This window comes from Capra hircus, chromosome 8 (genome assembly GCF_001704415.2).
Source record: "Capra hircus breed San Clemente chromosome 8, ASM170441v1, whole genome shotgun sequence".
NCBI lineage: Eukaryota > Metazoa > Chordata > Mammalia > Artiodactyla > Bovidae > Capra > Capra hircus.
The window spans coordinates 61,680,966-61,695,609 of NC_030815.1; the positions used below are offsets into that span (position 1 = coordinate 61,680,966).

A 14,644-nucleotide genomic window follows, 5' to 3' on the forward strand; every position below is an offset into this window, starting at 1 on the left:
CAGCCCAGACACACCCCCAGGGTGTGTGACCCGGTGCACCCTTGTCCACCATGCTGGCTCCGTGGCAACTCCTAAAGGCTCTGGGAAGGCTGAGAGGAGTGGAGACCGGCATATACCGAGTACTTGCTGTGGGCCGGACCTGCTGGGCTGTGTTAATTTTTACAAGAACTTCACGAGAGTGGCCTACACAGCTTTCCAAGTGATGATCAGGGAGGTAAATTCATGCGGCTAGAACCACATAGAAGTGAAGAGTGGAGCAAGGATTTGAACCCATGTATCTCACTGGTTGCAGAGCCTATGCTTTCACTCTACATCTTTACTTTTTTAAAAAAGCAAATTTTGGCCACACTATGCAGCATGTGCGGAGAAGGCAATGGCAACCCACTCCAGTACTCTTGCCTGGAAAATCCCATGGACGGAGGAGCCTGGTAGGCTGCAGTCCATGGGGTCGCTAAGAGTCAGACATGACTGAGCGACTTCACTTTCACTTTTCACTTTCATGCATTGCAGAAGGAAATGGCAACCCACTCCAGTGCTCTTGCCTGGAGAATCCCAGGGACGGGGAAGCCTGGTGGGCTGCCGTCTATGGGGTCGCACAGAGTCGGACACAACTGAAGTGACTTAGCAAGCACCAGCAGCAGCATGTGGGATCTTAGTTTCTGACCAGGGATTGAACCCGAGCCCCTTGCATTGGGAGTGCAGAATCTTAACCACTGGACTGCTAGGGAAGTCCCTCTCTCTACATCTTTAAAAGTGATCTCCCCCGGGACTCCCACCCACTTCTTGGACTGTGCTAGCTTTGGTGGCATATCTGTGGACATGCGAGGGCACAGGGAGGCAGTGATGCTCCACTCGACACGCGGTTCATGAATGGTTCTAGAGCACGGCTCTGGGGACATGACTGCAACCCTGCTCAAAACCCTCAGGAATGCTCCCTGATGCACAGGATAGAGCCCCAATTCCTCAGCTGGATGATCAGTGCTGCCTTTCTCCTGGCTCCTGCCAATGTTACTTGCTATTCTTACCAAGCTCTGCATTTTCCTGTCTCTGTGCCATCTTCTCTGCCTGGCTATCCTCTCCGCCCTGTCCACAGTCTAAGACTTGCCCAGCCTTCCAACACCCCCTCTTCTTGTTCCTTCCCTCTTGCACGGACCTGAGCACTTTCTGCCTTGAAAAGTGAAAAAGTGAAAGTGTTAGTCACTCAGTCGTGTCTGACTCTTTGCAACCTTATGGACTGTAGCCCGCCAAGCTCCTCTGCCCATGGAATTCTCCAGGCAAGAATACTGGAGTGGGTAACCATTCCCTTCTCCAGGGGGTCTTCCAGACCCAGGGATTAAGCCCAGGTCTCCTACCGTCTGAGCCATCAGGGGAAGCCCACTTTCTGCCTTAGGTAGCCTTAAACATGTTCCGTGAGTATTTGAGTTACCAGTGTAAATGCCACTTCTTTCCCACTTGGGCTATGAACTCCTGGAGACTGGAGCCCAGTAATTGACAAGAAACTGAAGGGACAGAGCTTATGGGCCGAGGAAGACTCTTGAGAGATCGGGGCTGAGTTGCAATCTGATGGAAAGGTCAGAAATGTCTCTTGAGAACAGAATCTGGGCCACATTTGCAAGGTTGTTGTGCAGTTTGCCTGTGGGGATTTGAAAGCTGAAGGCACCTTTCGAGGCCTCCCTGGGGCTATGTACCCTACTGGGGATGGCAGCTCAGGGCCTAAAGAGAGCTGGGTGGGCCCAGGTCAAAGCAGCAGGGGCATCTCTGTGAGGCCAGGAGGGTCACTCTGTCTGTCCCCTTCCCAAGCATACGAGGAGGCCCTGGTGCTCTCCCTACCTCCCAGCGGTAAACCCTCCAGTCTTTGAAGTCCTGTTTCCCTCATCTTGTCCAGATTCCTTTGCAAAAACTCATGAAACGAGAACTTGCAAAGAGTCATGCATAGTCCAAAGTGCCTAAAGAACCTTTTTAATGAGGTTTTTTTTTTTTAATCCCTTTCTCCCATTGCTTGCCTTTCCAGACAGGAAACTGTGTAAGACGGTGATGTTTTCTTGCCAGCTTCTAAGAGCTCAACCTTTTGCTTTCCTGAGGCTACAGTGAGTGTACCAGGGGTCAATGGTGTGTGCTGGGGGGTCAATGGTGTGTGCTGGCGGCCAATGGCCCAGTGCCCTGCTGGGTCAGGCTGGAGATGGGAAGACGGAGAGTTCTGCAGAAGGGGTTGAGGACAGTGTTGAAAAGTGACGAGGCAGGACCTCTGTGAGACTGCTTCATGGTGGGGGCTGCTGCTGTGGAGGGATGTGAGAAAATGAGGCAGGCACCGTCTTGGATTACCATGGGTGCAGAGAAAGGTTTTTGGTGAAGGGGCAGGTGGGTGGCTGCTTGGCCTGGTCCAGGGATCTGACTGGTCCCCACAGTGGGATGCAGACACCATCTCTATTGTCTGTGTGGTCACTTGTAGCTGGGTAGCTGGGTTGGTCGTGAGTCCCCTCTGGGTCTCAGCCTCCCTGGCCACAAAGCCAAGGGACTGGACCAGCTGGGCATCTAAGGTCACTAGAGGTTCGACATTGATGATGAGGGTGGTGATATCTACCCTGACCACCCCATGGGGCTGTCCCGACATCAACATGCAGGTTTTCTAAATTGTGAAGTACTGCGAGTACTCAGGGTGGAAGTGAGGTTTAAGCATACGGATGGATGCCTGAGGGTGGCCCCATCACTAAGAATTGAGTATCAGCTCCTCTGCGGGGCTTGAGCCCTGCCTAGGCTCTTCTGCATCTCCAGGGCTTTGCCTGGCGTGTCCCTTCTACCTGAGATGCCCACCAACTGTCTCTTCCTAGGGAATACCTACCCTCTCCTTAAGGTTCAATGTACCTCTGCCCTGTGGCTTCTCCAGACCCTCCCACCGTTATGCCAGCTCCGGCCCCCAAGCCCTTTGCCAGCAACAAGGCCCAGACCGGGAGTTCTGCTGCTTGGGCCAGACTGTCCTCACCTCTGCTGCCCCCTCTGCCCAACCTCGTGCCTGGTACCCAGGGCTCTGATAAGTATCTGCCAAGGGACGGATGGATGAGCCCTGTCCTCTGGGGTGGAGAGCCCTGTCCCCTGGGGCCACACTCCCCCAAACTCTCTCTCTTCCCCAGAACACCCTCGCAGCAGGGCCCAAGGCTCACATGATAACATAGCCAGAATTCCATTGTCAATATGCACCGCAATCCTGATAATGGCACTCCCCACCCCACCCCTGCCAGGCAGCCTTCGGCATCAGAGACCCCAAACCTCCATGGTGGCTGGCAAAGCTGGCACCTGCCCCAAGCAGCTGGGACATTCAGTACCAGGGCAGTTCCATTTGGGGCTGAGGTGATGAATGCCAGGTGTCTCTCCCTGGATGGCAGCCTGGCTGGTTACTGGGGTTGCTCTGGAAAACAAGCCCAACTCCCCTTAGTAGGTTGCCCTGATCAGCCATGGACCGCCCAACCCTCCTCCCTACTTCTGGCCTCCTTTGAGGGAAAGCTGACCAGGTAAGACCACCCCTCTGGTGTATTTGGGATCTAATGGCTCTAGACAAGCATGCAGAACTGAACCCTCTACCTCGGCACCCGTGGGCAGAGACCAGTCATCCAGACTGCACTTCCTGATAATGAGGACAGACAGGACGGGTGCAGGAAGACAAACCCGGGCCTGCTGGCAGAGTGCTCTGCTCGAGGTCCCAGCACAGGCCCCCCTGAGCTGCACCCCCCACCTTCTCCCCTTGCCCGGGAGGTGTAAGGGATCTGGCCACAGCAAGCCAGGGGAAATCCAGAGAGCCAGGGACACTGATGGGTCTCTCCATCTATATGGAGAACAGCATTGCCTCTCGTGCACAGGGGAGGACACAGGCTCAGAAAGGTGACACAGCTGCCGAGGCCACGAGGTCGGGGAGTGGGAAAGCCCGGCCCCTGGACTGTAAGCCTGTGACGGAGCAGGAGGGTCCAGGGAAGGGAGCAAACCCGGGACGAAAAGAGAACTACGCCCTTAGAACCGCGACACACACACTCTTCTGAAGCGTGAGCCAGCATTTGCGTCTGTCCGCATGACGGATGGCACGGGCTCAGGGTGCTGGGGAGCGGACCCTGCGGGCCCTGCCGTTGTGAGTCGTTCCCACCCCTGGTTCAAGATTCCTCATGTGCTCCCGGTGAATAAACAGTGAATAAACGGAGGCGCGATGGGCCCCTGCCATGCACAGGAATGACTGGGCTGGAGTGGGGTGCCCCACCCACTCTTCTGTGCCTTCAGTCAGTCCTCTAGGGAAGATGCCTCTGGCCCGGTCCCAGATGACGGAATCCCAGGAGGAATGAAATACACTGCGGAGCTCAAAGACGGCCAGTGTGATGAGTGTGAGGAAGACCAGGGAGTAGGCAGTCTGTCCAGGTCAGCAAGGAAGACGGATGGTGACTTAGAGTCCCATCTCTGAGGTCACTCACCTCTCCCACCTCCTGCTGCCCAGAAAGCCACAGTTCACCTTGAGGCAGGAAGGTGAAGATCTGGAAGCATCATTCATGGGCACCCGGGTTGCTAGGTTACCTCGAACAGTGGGGGCGGGAAGGGGCGGCATGGAGCAGTGGGGAGTTCCAGACCCCCGATCCTGGCAGCACAGCAGTGGTGTGCCCCTCTCCCCGCTGTTGCCCTCTCCCCTAGGCAGGGACAGCCCTTTGACTTTGGCTGCCACCAGCCCAGCTACAGTTTAGCGTACTGAATTCTCCTTGGCTGCAATAAAACCTGCCTGATTCTAAGCTGTCAGGCCTGATGGTGGACAATGAAGTGTCCATGTGCCGCTTGCCCTGAGTGCCCTCCCAGAGGCTCAGAAATCCCCTAGATGTCCTCCCTGGCAAGGCAGCTGTCCAGCTCCTGGTTGCACATCCCCAGTGATGAGACACTCACTACCTTCTGAGGCAGCTCTGATTCCTGATAGGCTTGAAGGGTTAGAGAACCACACCTCTCGCTGACCTGGAATCCACATCCCCATAACGCCCCATCTACCACTTCTGCCCTGATGTCCTTGAGAGATCTGTGGTTCCTCCATGTCCCCACATATCCTCCCTTCTCCAGGCAGACTTCCAGTGCCTCTGTTTCCTGCCCAGGCTCTGCTCTCCAGTTTGTCACAGTCCCTTGCAGGTAGGGTCAGTCGTGAGCAGAGAGCCCAGGCCAGTCTCTGTTTGTGTGCATCGACCCTACTGACTTCACGGCTGGCCTGCACAGGGCTCTTCTGATGTGTCCTAGCAGTTCTCTCTGCATCACCTGGCCTTGAGTAACAGCAAGCTGAGTAGAAAGAAAGCAGGCAGTTGCTTGCTTTCTGGTGGTCTGTGCTGGCTGACCATTGCTCCTGGTGGTCTGTGCTGGCTGAAGGACCTGGGTTTATATCTCAGTTGTCATTAACTCTCTAAATCCCTCCTCTCTCCCAGCCTCACTTTTCCTATCTGTAAAATGGGTTTTAATCAATCTGTTGGGTTCCATCCAGCAACAGAATTGAAGGATGAAACCCTCAATCAAAATACCCTTTTCTTATTTCAGGGGCACCTATCCTGAAAGCAGTACAAAGCAGCTGTAGGTGATCATGTCAGCAAGATTCTTCCTGGCTCTCCGTGGGGTTCCTTACAACCTTCATGCGACACATAAAAGGGAGACTTTCCCAAACAGTAGCCAAGAACATAAGGAAAGGGTGGTTCTCACGGGGGCAGTAAGAGCAGTGGGGCGTCAAACACCCAGCCTCGAGTGCTGACCCAACCCCTCTCTGAGCCTGTTTCCTCATCTGCACAACGGGGACAAGATGTTTCTCCTCAAAGGGCTGTTGTGAGGTTTGAAGGAGGGACAAGACACGCTAAGTGCTTCTATAGTCCCTGGCTCGCGGGAGATGTGGAAGCTATTCTTGGATATTTAATATAAATCCTAGGAAAATGCCCCTCCTCTTCAAGGGAGGCAGAAATGGAGAATACAAAAACTCCTCTGTGTCCCAGGAGAATTAGATCAAATTGGAAAAGCAAGGCTTGAAATAACTCATGCTGGCAAGTTTCCCCGGGGGGACACTGGTGGGTCTTTCTGCCTCAGAGAGCTGGGCCAGGTCGCATATCGCGGGAGGCTGCCGAGGGCCAGGGGTGGCCGAGGTTACTCACTTCAGGGAGAGGGAGTAGTCGTGCCTGCTGGTCTGGCTGTTCCGGACAAGGTAGCTACACTCCTTACAGAGGCGCAGCAGGTTCTCAGCGTCGCCCCTGCTGATGGCTCCGTGATACCATCTGCGGAGAAGAGATGGGGTCAGAGTTCAGCAGGGATAGACCCCTACCATTGACATCCCGAATCCCATCTGCCCCAAGGAGGCTCAGCCCCACTGGAGGGCAGCTGTGGGCATCCTGGGCCTCCTTGTCACTAGGCAGCGTCCCTGTACGTGCAGATGTCACGTGTGCCTGTGCGCGTGTGTGTTCATTCATTCATTAGATATCGACAGAGCGCCTGCTGCATGCAGGTCTTGGGGAGAGTATGGTGAGCAAACCTGGCCTCCACACCGTGAAGCACAGAGTCTAGTGTGGGTGCCACGAAGGACACGGAGCAGGGTCGCCTGGCTTGGAGCTGGCAGGAGGGACTGCTGTCTTAAGCAGCAGCAAGAGAAGCAGGGCGTGACGTTTCAATATGGACCTGAAGGAGCTGCGGGAAGATGCCACAAAGGAAGACGCTGGAAAACAGCCTATTTGGCAGAAGAAAGGCAGCCAAAGCAGGATGCCTGGCATGTTTTGGAAACAACAAGGCCAGTGATGGCTAGATTGAGGCAAGGGGGCAGTGTGGGTGCTGAGGCCTAAGAGGCCCCGTGGCAGGGCTGCGCTGGGGGCCTTGCGCGGGGACTCTGGTTCCTCTGAGAGGCACGGAAGCCATCAGAGGGCGCTGACAGGCGGGACACATGCTGGCTCTGCGACATCTGCGGGACAGAGGGCGGTGCTTGTCACTCAGGAAAGCAAGCGGTGGGGTGGGGTGGCCAAAGCAGTGCTCCCGCCAAGTGCATCTGGCATCGACCGGGCACGTGGGAAGCCCAACAGTTCTGCTTCCGGGCAGCCCATGGTGAGCGGCAGAATCACATGGGAGGGGTGCCGTGGCAGATGCCTGGCTAAGGCCCCGAGTGCAAGACAAAAGGGGGACGTGAGTTTTCAAGATTGGAAGAGTTGAAGGTAAAATTTCTGCGGCAGAGTGAAGACCTTGGATGCTGGTCAGTAGGTGCACTCAGAACAGGTCACTGCTTCCTTCCATTACGGTCTCTGAGGGATCGGATTAGTAGGAAGATGGCCAGAGATGTGGTTAGGAAGGGAACCAGAGGTGCCAGTGGTCAAGGATAGATCATGCTTTGGCCGCGGAGGCACAGACCTGGCTCTGCCACTGGCCGGTTGGGAGTCTGGGGCAAGAAGCTAAATCTGGGTGCATCTCAGTTTGCTAAGTTAGGGTCACTCTATTCCTGTTTTGGGTTGTGAGGATTAAACAGAATGATGCATTGAAGGGCTGATGGAGAGCCTGCAACGGGGTGAGTTTCAGCATCAGCCAAAAGAGAAGTGAACTTGCAGACAGCCAAAGGTCACTTCCCCAACTACCAGTATTTCAGGCTGCTGCTGTGTAGACTGCATTTTAATTTTATACCTGCCCCAGGTGTATGGAGGAGCCTGCCTCCGGAACCTGGGCCAGGAGTGCCCTGTGACCAGCACCTGTGAGAGTTCTGATACAGACATCCTGCGTGGAGAGAAGCATCACACTGCCTTTCTCTGCGCGTTCTGCCATTTTATAAGGCAGTGTTCTAAACAGCTAGCAGCAGTGAAGATGACATAATTATAACCTAAAAAAACACCCCAACTCAACCAGCTCTAGGAAAGCAAAGACTGCAGAGTGAGAGAGATGTGAGTATCCCTGTCCACTGAGCTTGCGACAGAGTCACTGATGGCCCAAGGGGTGACCACCCACAGACCCGGGGCTGGATATCTGGAAGGGGACTCGCTGAGGGAAAAGGTGAGGGGAAGTGTACACTGCAGACCCACCTTCCTGTCTATACTTACACAGAAACTAAGAGGATGTGACGCTGGGAATTGCAAGGATTGCCATAATGACAACACTCCCAGAGATGTGACGGGCCAGTGTGTGTTTAAGAAAAGAAACGTGAGTGTAACTGGGAGACGTGGTTAGATAAGGATGGAGCTGACTTTAGAGATGAGAGTTAACAGTTCGGCCAAGGTTGTTTTCCAGGAAATTTCACCTGTGTAACACAGCCCCAGTGAGCTGACAAAATGCTGTTTTATTAGCCAAGCAAGTTTCAGCTATTTGAAGCAGAGCCGTCCTCAGGGAAGGCCAAGAAGTAGTCTCCAGGGAGGCGCTGTCTGAGCCCGACTCCCAGAGCACAGGACAAGTGGCTCTAAGGGAGGCGGTGGCAGATGGGCCTCGGGGGTTCTGGATCCTCGTTAAGGGTGATCCCTGGTGGGTAAATAGGATAAGCTGCTGGTTCCTTCCCCAGCTGCTCCAGCCATTCCACATGCAGAGAAAGGCAGGGGACTTGGGGTCGAAGATCAAAGGAAAAACAGGAGGAATTGGGGAGAGAAGAGGCAAAAGACACTCAACTGGGGGATGGGGAGAGGGCAGACTGTCAGGATGAGGATGGCTACCAGGAGACAGGATGGGCCTGGCTGGCAACCCCTGGGCCCAAGGAGGACCTGCCTGAACTGAAAGAATCCAGGCAGGAGGCCATCCTGGGGATGCACTGGACTTTGTAGAGCTGGCCACTCAGGCCTGAACCATGGGAATTAAGAAGACTCAACCATTACCACCCAGTCCATCCAACACCCATGAGATCATGCAGTTATCTACTCACCATTTACTATATCCTTGTTCTCAAAGGGCTGATGCAGGCAGATAGAGAGTCAACCAACAGATTCAGGAAACAATTTCAGATAGTGACAACTGGTATATAGGAATACTGGGTTTGTGATAAGGCAGTGACTGGGGTGGGGGAGGTGCCTACTATGGAATGAATGGACAGGGGGGCAACCCCGAGGAGATGACATTTGACCTGAGAATCTGCACGGAGAAGGAGCCAATCATGTGAAGAGCCAAAGAAAACACGTTCACCGCAGAGGCAGCACCAAGTGCAAAGGTCCAGAAGCAGGAATGAGCGTGGGGTGTTCAAGGAGCAAAAAGGCAGCAAGAATGGTTCAGTGCTGTGACTGTGGGAAGTGGGACAGGATGCGGGTGAACAGGAGGCGGGGCCCAGTTCCCCGAGGCCGTGTGGGCCACAGGAAGAAGTCTGATTTCATTGTAAGCATAGGGAAGGCAATGAGAGTTTTAAATAGAGATGTTAAGAGATACTTGCTCCGGATGATTTTACAAAAGGAGAATGGCCAGAGGGGAAGTGAAGCAGGAGACAGGCGAGGAGGCTTCTGCAGAAGTCCAGACGGGAGGACCTGAGATGACAGGAATGGATGGAATCGGGATGTGTTTTGGATGGAAAACTGGCAGTTAGTAACGCACTAGATGCTGGTGTGACGCCAACAAAGGAATCCAGATGATTTCAGGGCTGTGGCTTGAGCAACATGGTAGATGTGATGCTGTTGGGGTGGGGTGGGGAAGGTGGGCAAACTAGGGAGGAGCGGGTGTCCAGGAGATCAGGAGTCCAGTTTTGAACGTGTTAAATTTAAGATGCCCATTCGTCAGCCAAGTGGAGATGCCAAGAAGGCAGCTGGCCGTAGGAGTTAGGAGTTCTGGGAGAGGTGTGGGTTGGGGATGCGAACTGGTGACTCACCACCAGCATCCTGAGGAGACTACCCAGGGAGGGCACGTAGCTGGAAACCGAGCCCTGGACAGAATAACCTTCGGGTCAGCTTGAGGTGAGCAGCCGGCAGGGGAGGCAGAGGAAAGCCGGGAGCAGAGAGCGTCTTAGAAGGAGGGAGCCGTCTAATGTGCTGGCTGCCACAGGGGTCAGAAGAGGTCAGCTGGTTACCCGGGCAGAAAAGGGAAGCAGATTGGGGTGGATGAGAGAATGGGAGGTAATGGGAGGGAGAGTGAATGTATTGACAGCTCTTTGGGGACTCTGTTCACCAAGGGGACAGCTACCTATTCACTGAGCAACTATTATGTGCCAGGCACCAATCTAGGCACTGGGCACGCAATGGTGACCCAGATAAGTTCCTGCCCTCCTGGAGATTACGTTCCCAACAAGGGCTAGAGTCAGATGGGGATGTCTAGTCGAGATTTATTTATTTGTTTGTTTTAAGAAGTTCATAAAGAAGGCTGAGTGTCTAAGAATTGATGTTTTAGAACTGTGGTGCTGGAGAAGACTCTTGAAAGCCCCGCGGAGAGCAAGGAGATCAAACCAGTCAATCCTAAAGGAAATCAAGCCTGAATATTCACTGGAAGGACTGATGCTGAAACTGAAGCTCCAAAACTTTGGCCTCCTGATGCAAAGAGCTGACTCATTGGAAAAAACCCTGATGCTGGGAAAGATTGAGGGTAGGAGGAGGGGGTGACAGAGGATGAGATGGTTGGATGGCATTGATTCAGTGGACAGAGTTTGAGCAAGCTCCAGGAAATGGAAAGGGCAGGGAACCCTGGAGTGCTGCAGTCCATGGGGTCACAAAGAGTTGGACGTGACTGAGCGACTGAACACCACCAAGAAATTCATGACTAGGATGTGTTTATGTGCTGATGGTAATAATAATGCAGAATGGAGCAGGTGGTGGGCTGCCTCTAGGAGGCTGGGGAGCAGTCGCCCCTTAGTACCTGAGCAGCCTTTCCACTGTCCCAGGAGGCCCAGCGAGTAGTTTGGGTGCCTGGGCAGAAGTGTGACTACCCATCCCTGACAACCCTCTAAGACTGGGGCACCTGCTCAGTGTGCCCACCTTCCCTCTCCCCTGCACTAGGGTGGGGAGAAGTCGGAAATTGGAAGTGCCTACTAAATTCTGAGGCAGCATCAGCCCGGGTGGGATATAGTGAACCTCTTGGGCTTGGTCCTGGGTCCTGGGTCCTGAGGCTCTGCTGGAAGTGGGATCTTACCTAAGCCCACCACCCTACCTCTTGGGTGATGAGGCAGGCCTCTAGCAGGCTGGAATAATCCCAGGGAGATGAGATGATGGGGAGGAAAAGCCAGCCATGACTCTGGATTTGGCTGAGGGCCTTTTGGGTGGGAACAGGAAAGGAAAGGCAGACCTGCCCTCACAGGGCTCATGAAGTCCGTCCGGGTGTGGGCAGAGGGGAGGCTGGGCCGCTGAGCCCAGGCAGACCTGGGTCAGGATGCACGCTGAATAGCTCCCAGGCTTCTCTGGATTATATTTTGTTTGTTGATTAAATAGCACACAGTCTGATCAGAAATAAGCAAAACCTGCCACCCAATCTGTGTGGCTGTGAGACGTAAGAGATTAACATGACACCTGCTGGGAGCCTCCCCCACCCCCTCCCCCCATGTGCTCTGTGCAGCAGGCGCAGGGCTGTCACAAAGGAGGCTGCGGCACATGCTTAAAAAAGGGCACACGAGCACATGACATCATTCGGAAAACTCTGCACCCTGCTCAGCGAGGGAGCATTTCCTGTGAGGGATGCACTGCCGGCCAGGCGAGACCAGAATCCCCTGGGTGGAGATTAATATAATACATGATGCACTCGACGAGGTCTCACAAGGAACCTGCTGGGTGTCTGCTAATCTCCTGGCCTTACTGAGTGCCTACTCTGTGCCGGCCATGTGCTAAGGGTGAGGGAGAATTGCATACAAGAAGGAAGTGAGAGGAAGGTGTGGGGTCGAGTCACAGCATTCGTATCCTGCCTCAGCACTCTGAGCCAGGAGATCCTAGCCAAGGCTCCACATCTCTTGGGGTCCCGATTTTCTCATTTTGCAATAAGATGATAACCCCACTTATCCCACATTCACTCGTGAAGAGGGCGATGCCCCTGATGGTATGAGCATGGGATCCAGGATGTGCTTTGTTAAGTTCCTGGAGAAACTTACTCTAGGGCAGGTATGTGGAACAATTCACAGAGCGAGTGGCAATTTTGGGAGGTGGGATTTTATCCTGGAGGCCATGGGGAGCCATGGAAGATTTCAGAGCAGAGCAGGGACCCCAGACCCCAGCGGAGAAAGGAGACGACCATCTCGCTCAAGGGGATGGAGACAACACTGACTGGAGTGTTGTGGAGAAGCAGGGGGCAAGGGGCAGCAGGGATGGGACTTGGATGCTGATTAAAGCTGGGAACGCTCTGGGGGAAACCCAAATCAAGAGTGCCAAGGTCTTGCCCAACTAAGATCAAGCAGATGTGGGGCAAAAAGATCACTCCTGCTATAAATAAAGCTAATAGGCAGCAGGATTTAGCATGTGTATGTGTTGGTTAGTCGTGTCCGACTCTTTGTGACCCCATGGACTGTAGCCTGCCAGGCTCCTCTGTCCATGGAATTCTCCAGGCCAGAGTACTGGAGTGGGGAGCTAGTCTCTTCACCAGGGGATCTTCCCAATCCAGGGATCGAACCCGGGTGCTGTATGGCAGGCAGATTCTTTACTATCTGAGCTTCCAGGGATGTGGGGCAAAAACATCACTCCTACTATAAAATAAAGCTAATATGCAATCACGCAGGAGGGTTTAATATACATTTAGCTTTTTAAAAGCTCACTTGCTGCATGATGAAACTAGAAAGGCGGATACAGAAGGAAGGAGAACGCCATGTGGATGATCTCACTGTCCTTCCTACTAGCCATCCGAAGGCGGGCAGGTGATACGGAGGAGGGAGAGGAAGCATAGGGCCAGGAATCAGGAGAGGTGTGCTTTAACCCCGACCGGGCAGACTCGGCCGTGGCCTTGGCCTTCTGTGAGTGTTGACAGTGACTCCACGAACTGGCCGCTGAGACTGAGCTCTGCTCCCTGAGGACTCACATTTGCTTCTCTAGTGGCACAGCAGGGTCCACTCTCTCTCCCAGGATCCCACAGAACTCAGGGCTCCCATGTTTGATGGGCTTGAAGCCTCCTCCGGGAGCTCGAAGCTGGCGCCGCCGGTCCCGGGAAGGCGAGGGGGATGACTGCCGCTTCTCACTGCCATTAAACTGGGCTGTGGGGGAGAGAGAAAGAGCACGGTTACCCGGTTACCCAGAGCTCAGCCCAACAAGTTACTGGTGGCACATAGTGGGGCCAGGAAATCAGCATGGTTGGTTGATGATTTATAATCTGCAGGCAGAAGAGCTCCAGGCAATGAACAAACATAGCTCAAAAGTTGTGGGCTTTCCAAACCAGGATGTGAGGTGCCGTCACAATCAGATGGTGCAATCCAGGGGCTGGTTGAATCTCCAGAGGACACTGAACTCAGCCTTATCCCCAAAGGAACCCTCCCGCAACCTCCATCAAAGGGGACATGGTACTCCCAGAGGGGGCTCTGCTCCCTAGACAGTTATCAGGGGCAAAGTTTTTCTTTATTTTGTGCCAAAAACCTGCCTCCAAGTGGCTCCTCTCCTCCTCCATTCTCCTACCCTCCCCTGAGCCCAGGGCTGCACTGGCCACATCTGCCCCCTTTCTCCTGGGACAACCAGAGAGTTCCAGTCGAGGGGTGTGCTGCATCACAGCCGTCTGTTCCTCTATACTCACCCCACCGCGTGGGCCCTCCACACAGCCAGCCCTGTCCTGGATTAGCCCCCAGGTGAGGCTGGAGCAGTGCCCACCACAGTGGGATGAGCCCTACAATGTGCCTTCCTTCCAGCCCTGGACCTGCAGGAGCATCCTTCATCCATGGGCTGGGGAGGTACCTTTGGAGGGCAGGACCCTGGAGACACCCCACAAAGAGTGGAAAATACTGAGCTCAAACTGGAGTTCCCAGGACATCCCTGGTGGTCCAGTGGTTAAGAATTCACCTTCCAGTGCAGGGGATGCAGGTTTGATCCCTAGTCAGGGAACTAAGTTTCCCACATTCCTCGAGGCAACTAAGCCTGCATTCTGCAACTACTGAGCCCATGTGCTCTGGAGCCCTTGTGCCACAATGAAAGATCCTGCAGGCTGCAACTAAATACATAAGTATTTTAAAAACAAACAAAATTGGAGTTGCCAGAAGTGTTGGCAGAGACCAGTAGTCCACCTGCGAGTCATGTCTCTTGGCTTCCGGTTGCCTCATCTGAAAACTAGGGATGACGACTGTACCCAATTCGTGGGGCTGTTGTGAGGAGTCTGCCAGGGGGTTGACAGCCGTCTCGGCAGAGCGCCTGGCGTGCTCGGTAAATGCTATCATAAAGGTTTGCCTTCGTTACTCTGATCATGCCTACTCAATGTGGACATGTACTAAGTACTTCACAGAAGCCTCCGAACTGCCCTGAGTCCCCCTCTGAAGTTGGCCATGACCAGCTGTGCACCTTGGCTAAGCCACTCCAGTTCTTCAAAGCCCTATTTCTTATCATACCGACTGCTGTGGGAATCAGATGAGGGACTACAGTTGATTGGCCCAGCATATACTAAGTGCTGAGTAAACTGGGCCAGGGCCTGAGGAACCATGTACCACGTCCAGCTACAGGCCCACAGACACACATTGGTAGAAATCTCCCCAGCTCTAGCCAGCAAGCAAGGACATGGCGAGCCATCCTCTGACCCCAGCTACACAGCAATCAACCTCATGTTCACAGAAGGTGGTGGGAAACTCCTGCCCTGACAG

General features: G+C 54.1%; 1 protein-coding gene across 2 annotated transcripts in view; it reads right to left on the minus strand.

Annotated features, from left to right (window-relative positions):
• The window catches only part of SHB (SH2 domain containing adaptor protein B), a 137,711-nt gene that overhangs the window by 18,359 nt on the left and 104,708 nt on the right, over positions 1 to 14,644 (minus strand). Inside the window, exons 4-6 of one of the 2 annotated variants that reach the window (XM_018052197.1) lie at positions 12,892 to 13,063; positions 6,135 to 6,254; positions 3,235 to 3,403 (exon numbers count right to left, since the gene is read on the minus strand). In XM_018052197.1, the coding sequence (XP_017907686.1) occupies positions 3,250 to 3,403; positions 6,135 to 6,254; positions 12,892 to 13,063 (446 nt within the window). In that variant the 3' untranslated portion in view covers positions 3,235 to 3,249. Of the gene's footprint in view, positions 1 to 3,234; positions 3,404 to 6,134; positions 6,255 to 12,891; positions 13,064 to 14,644 lie in introns of those variants that run through there. The other variant, XM_005683946.3, reaches the window with a different exon arrangement.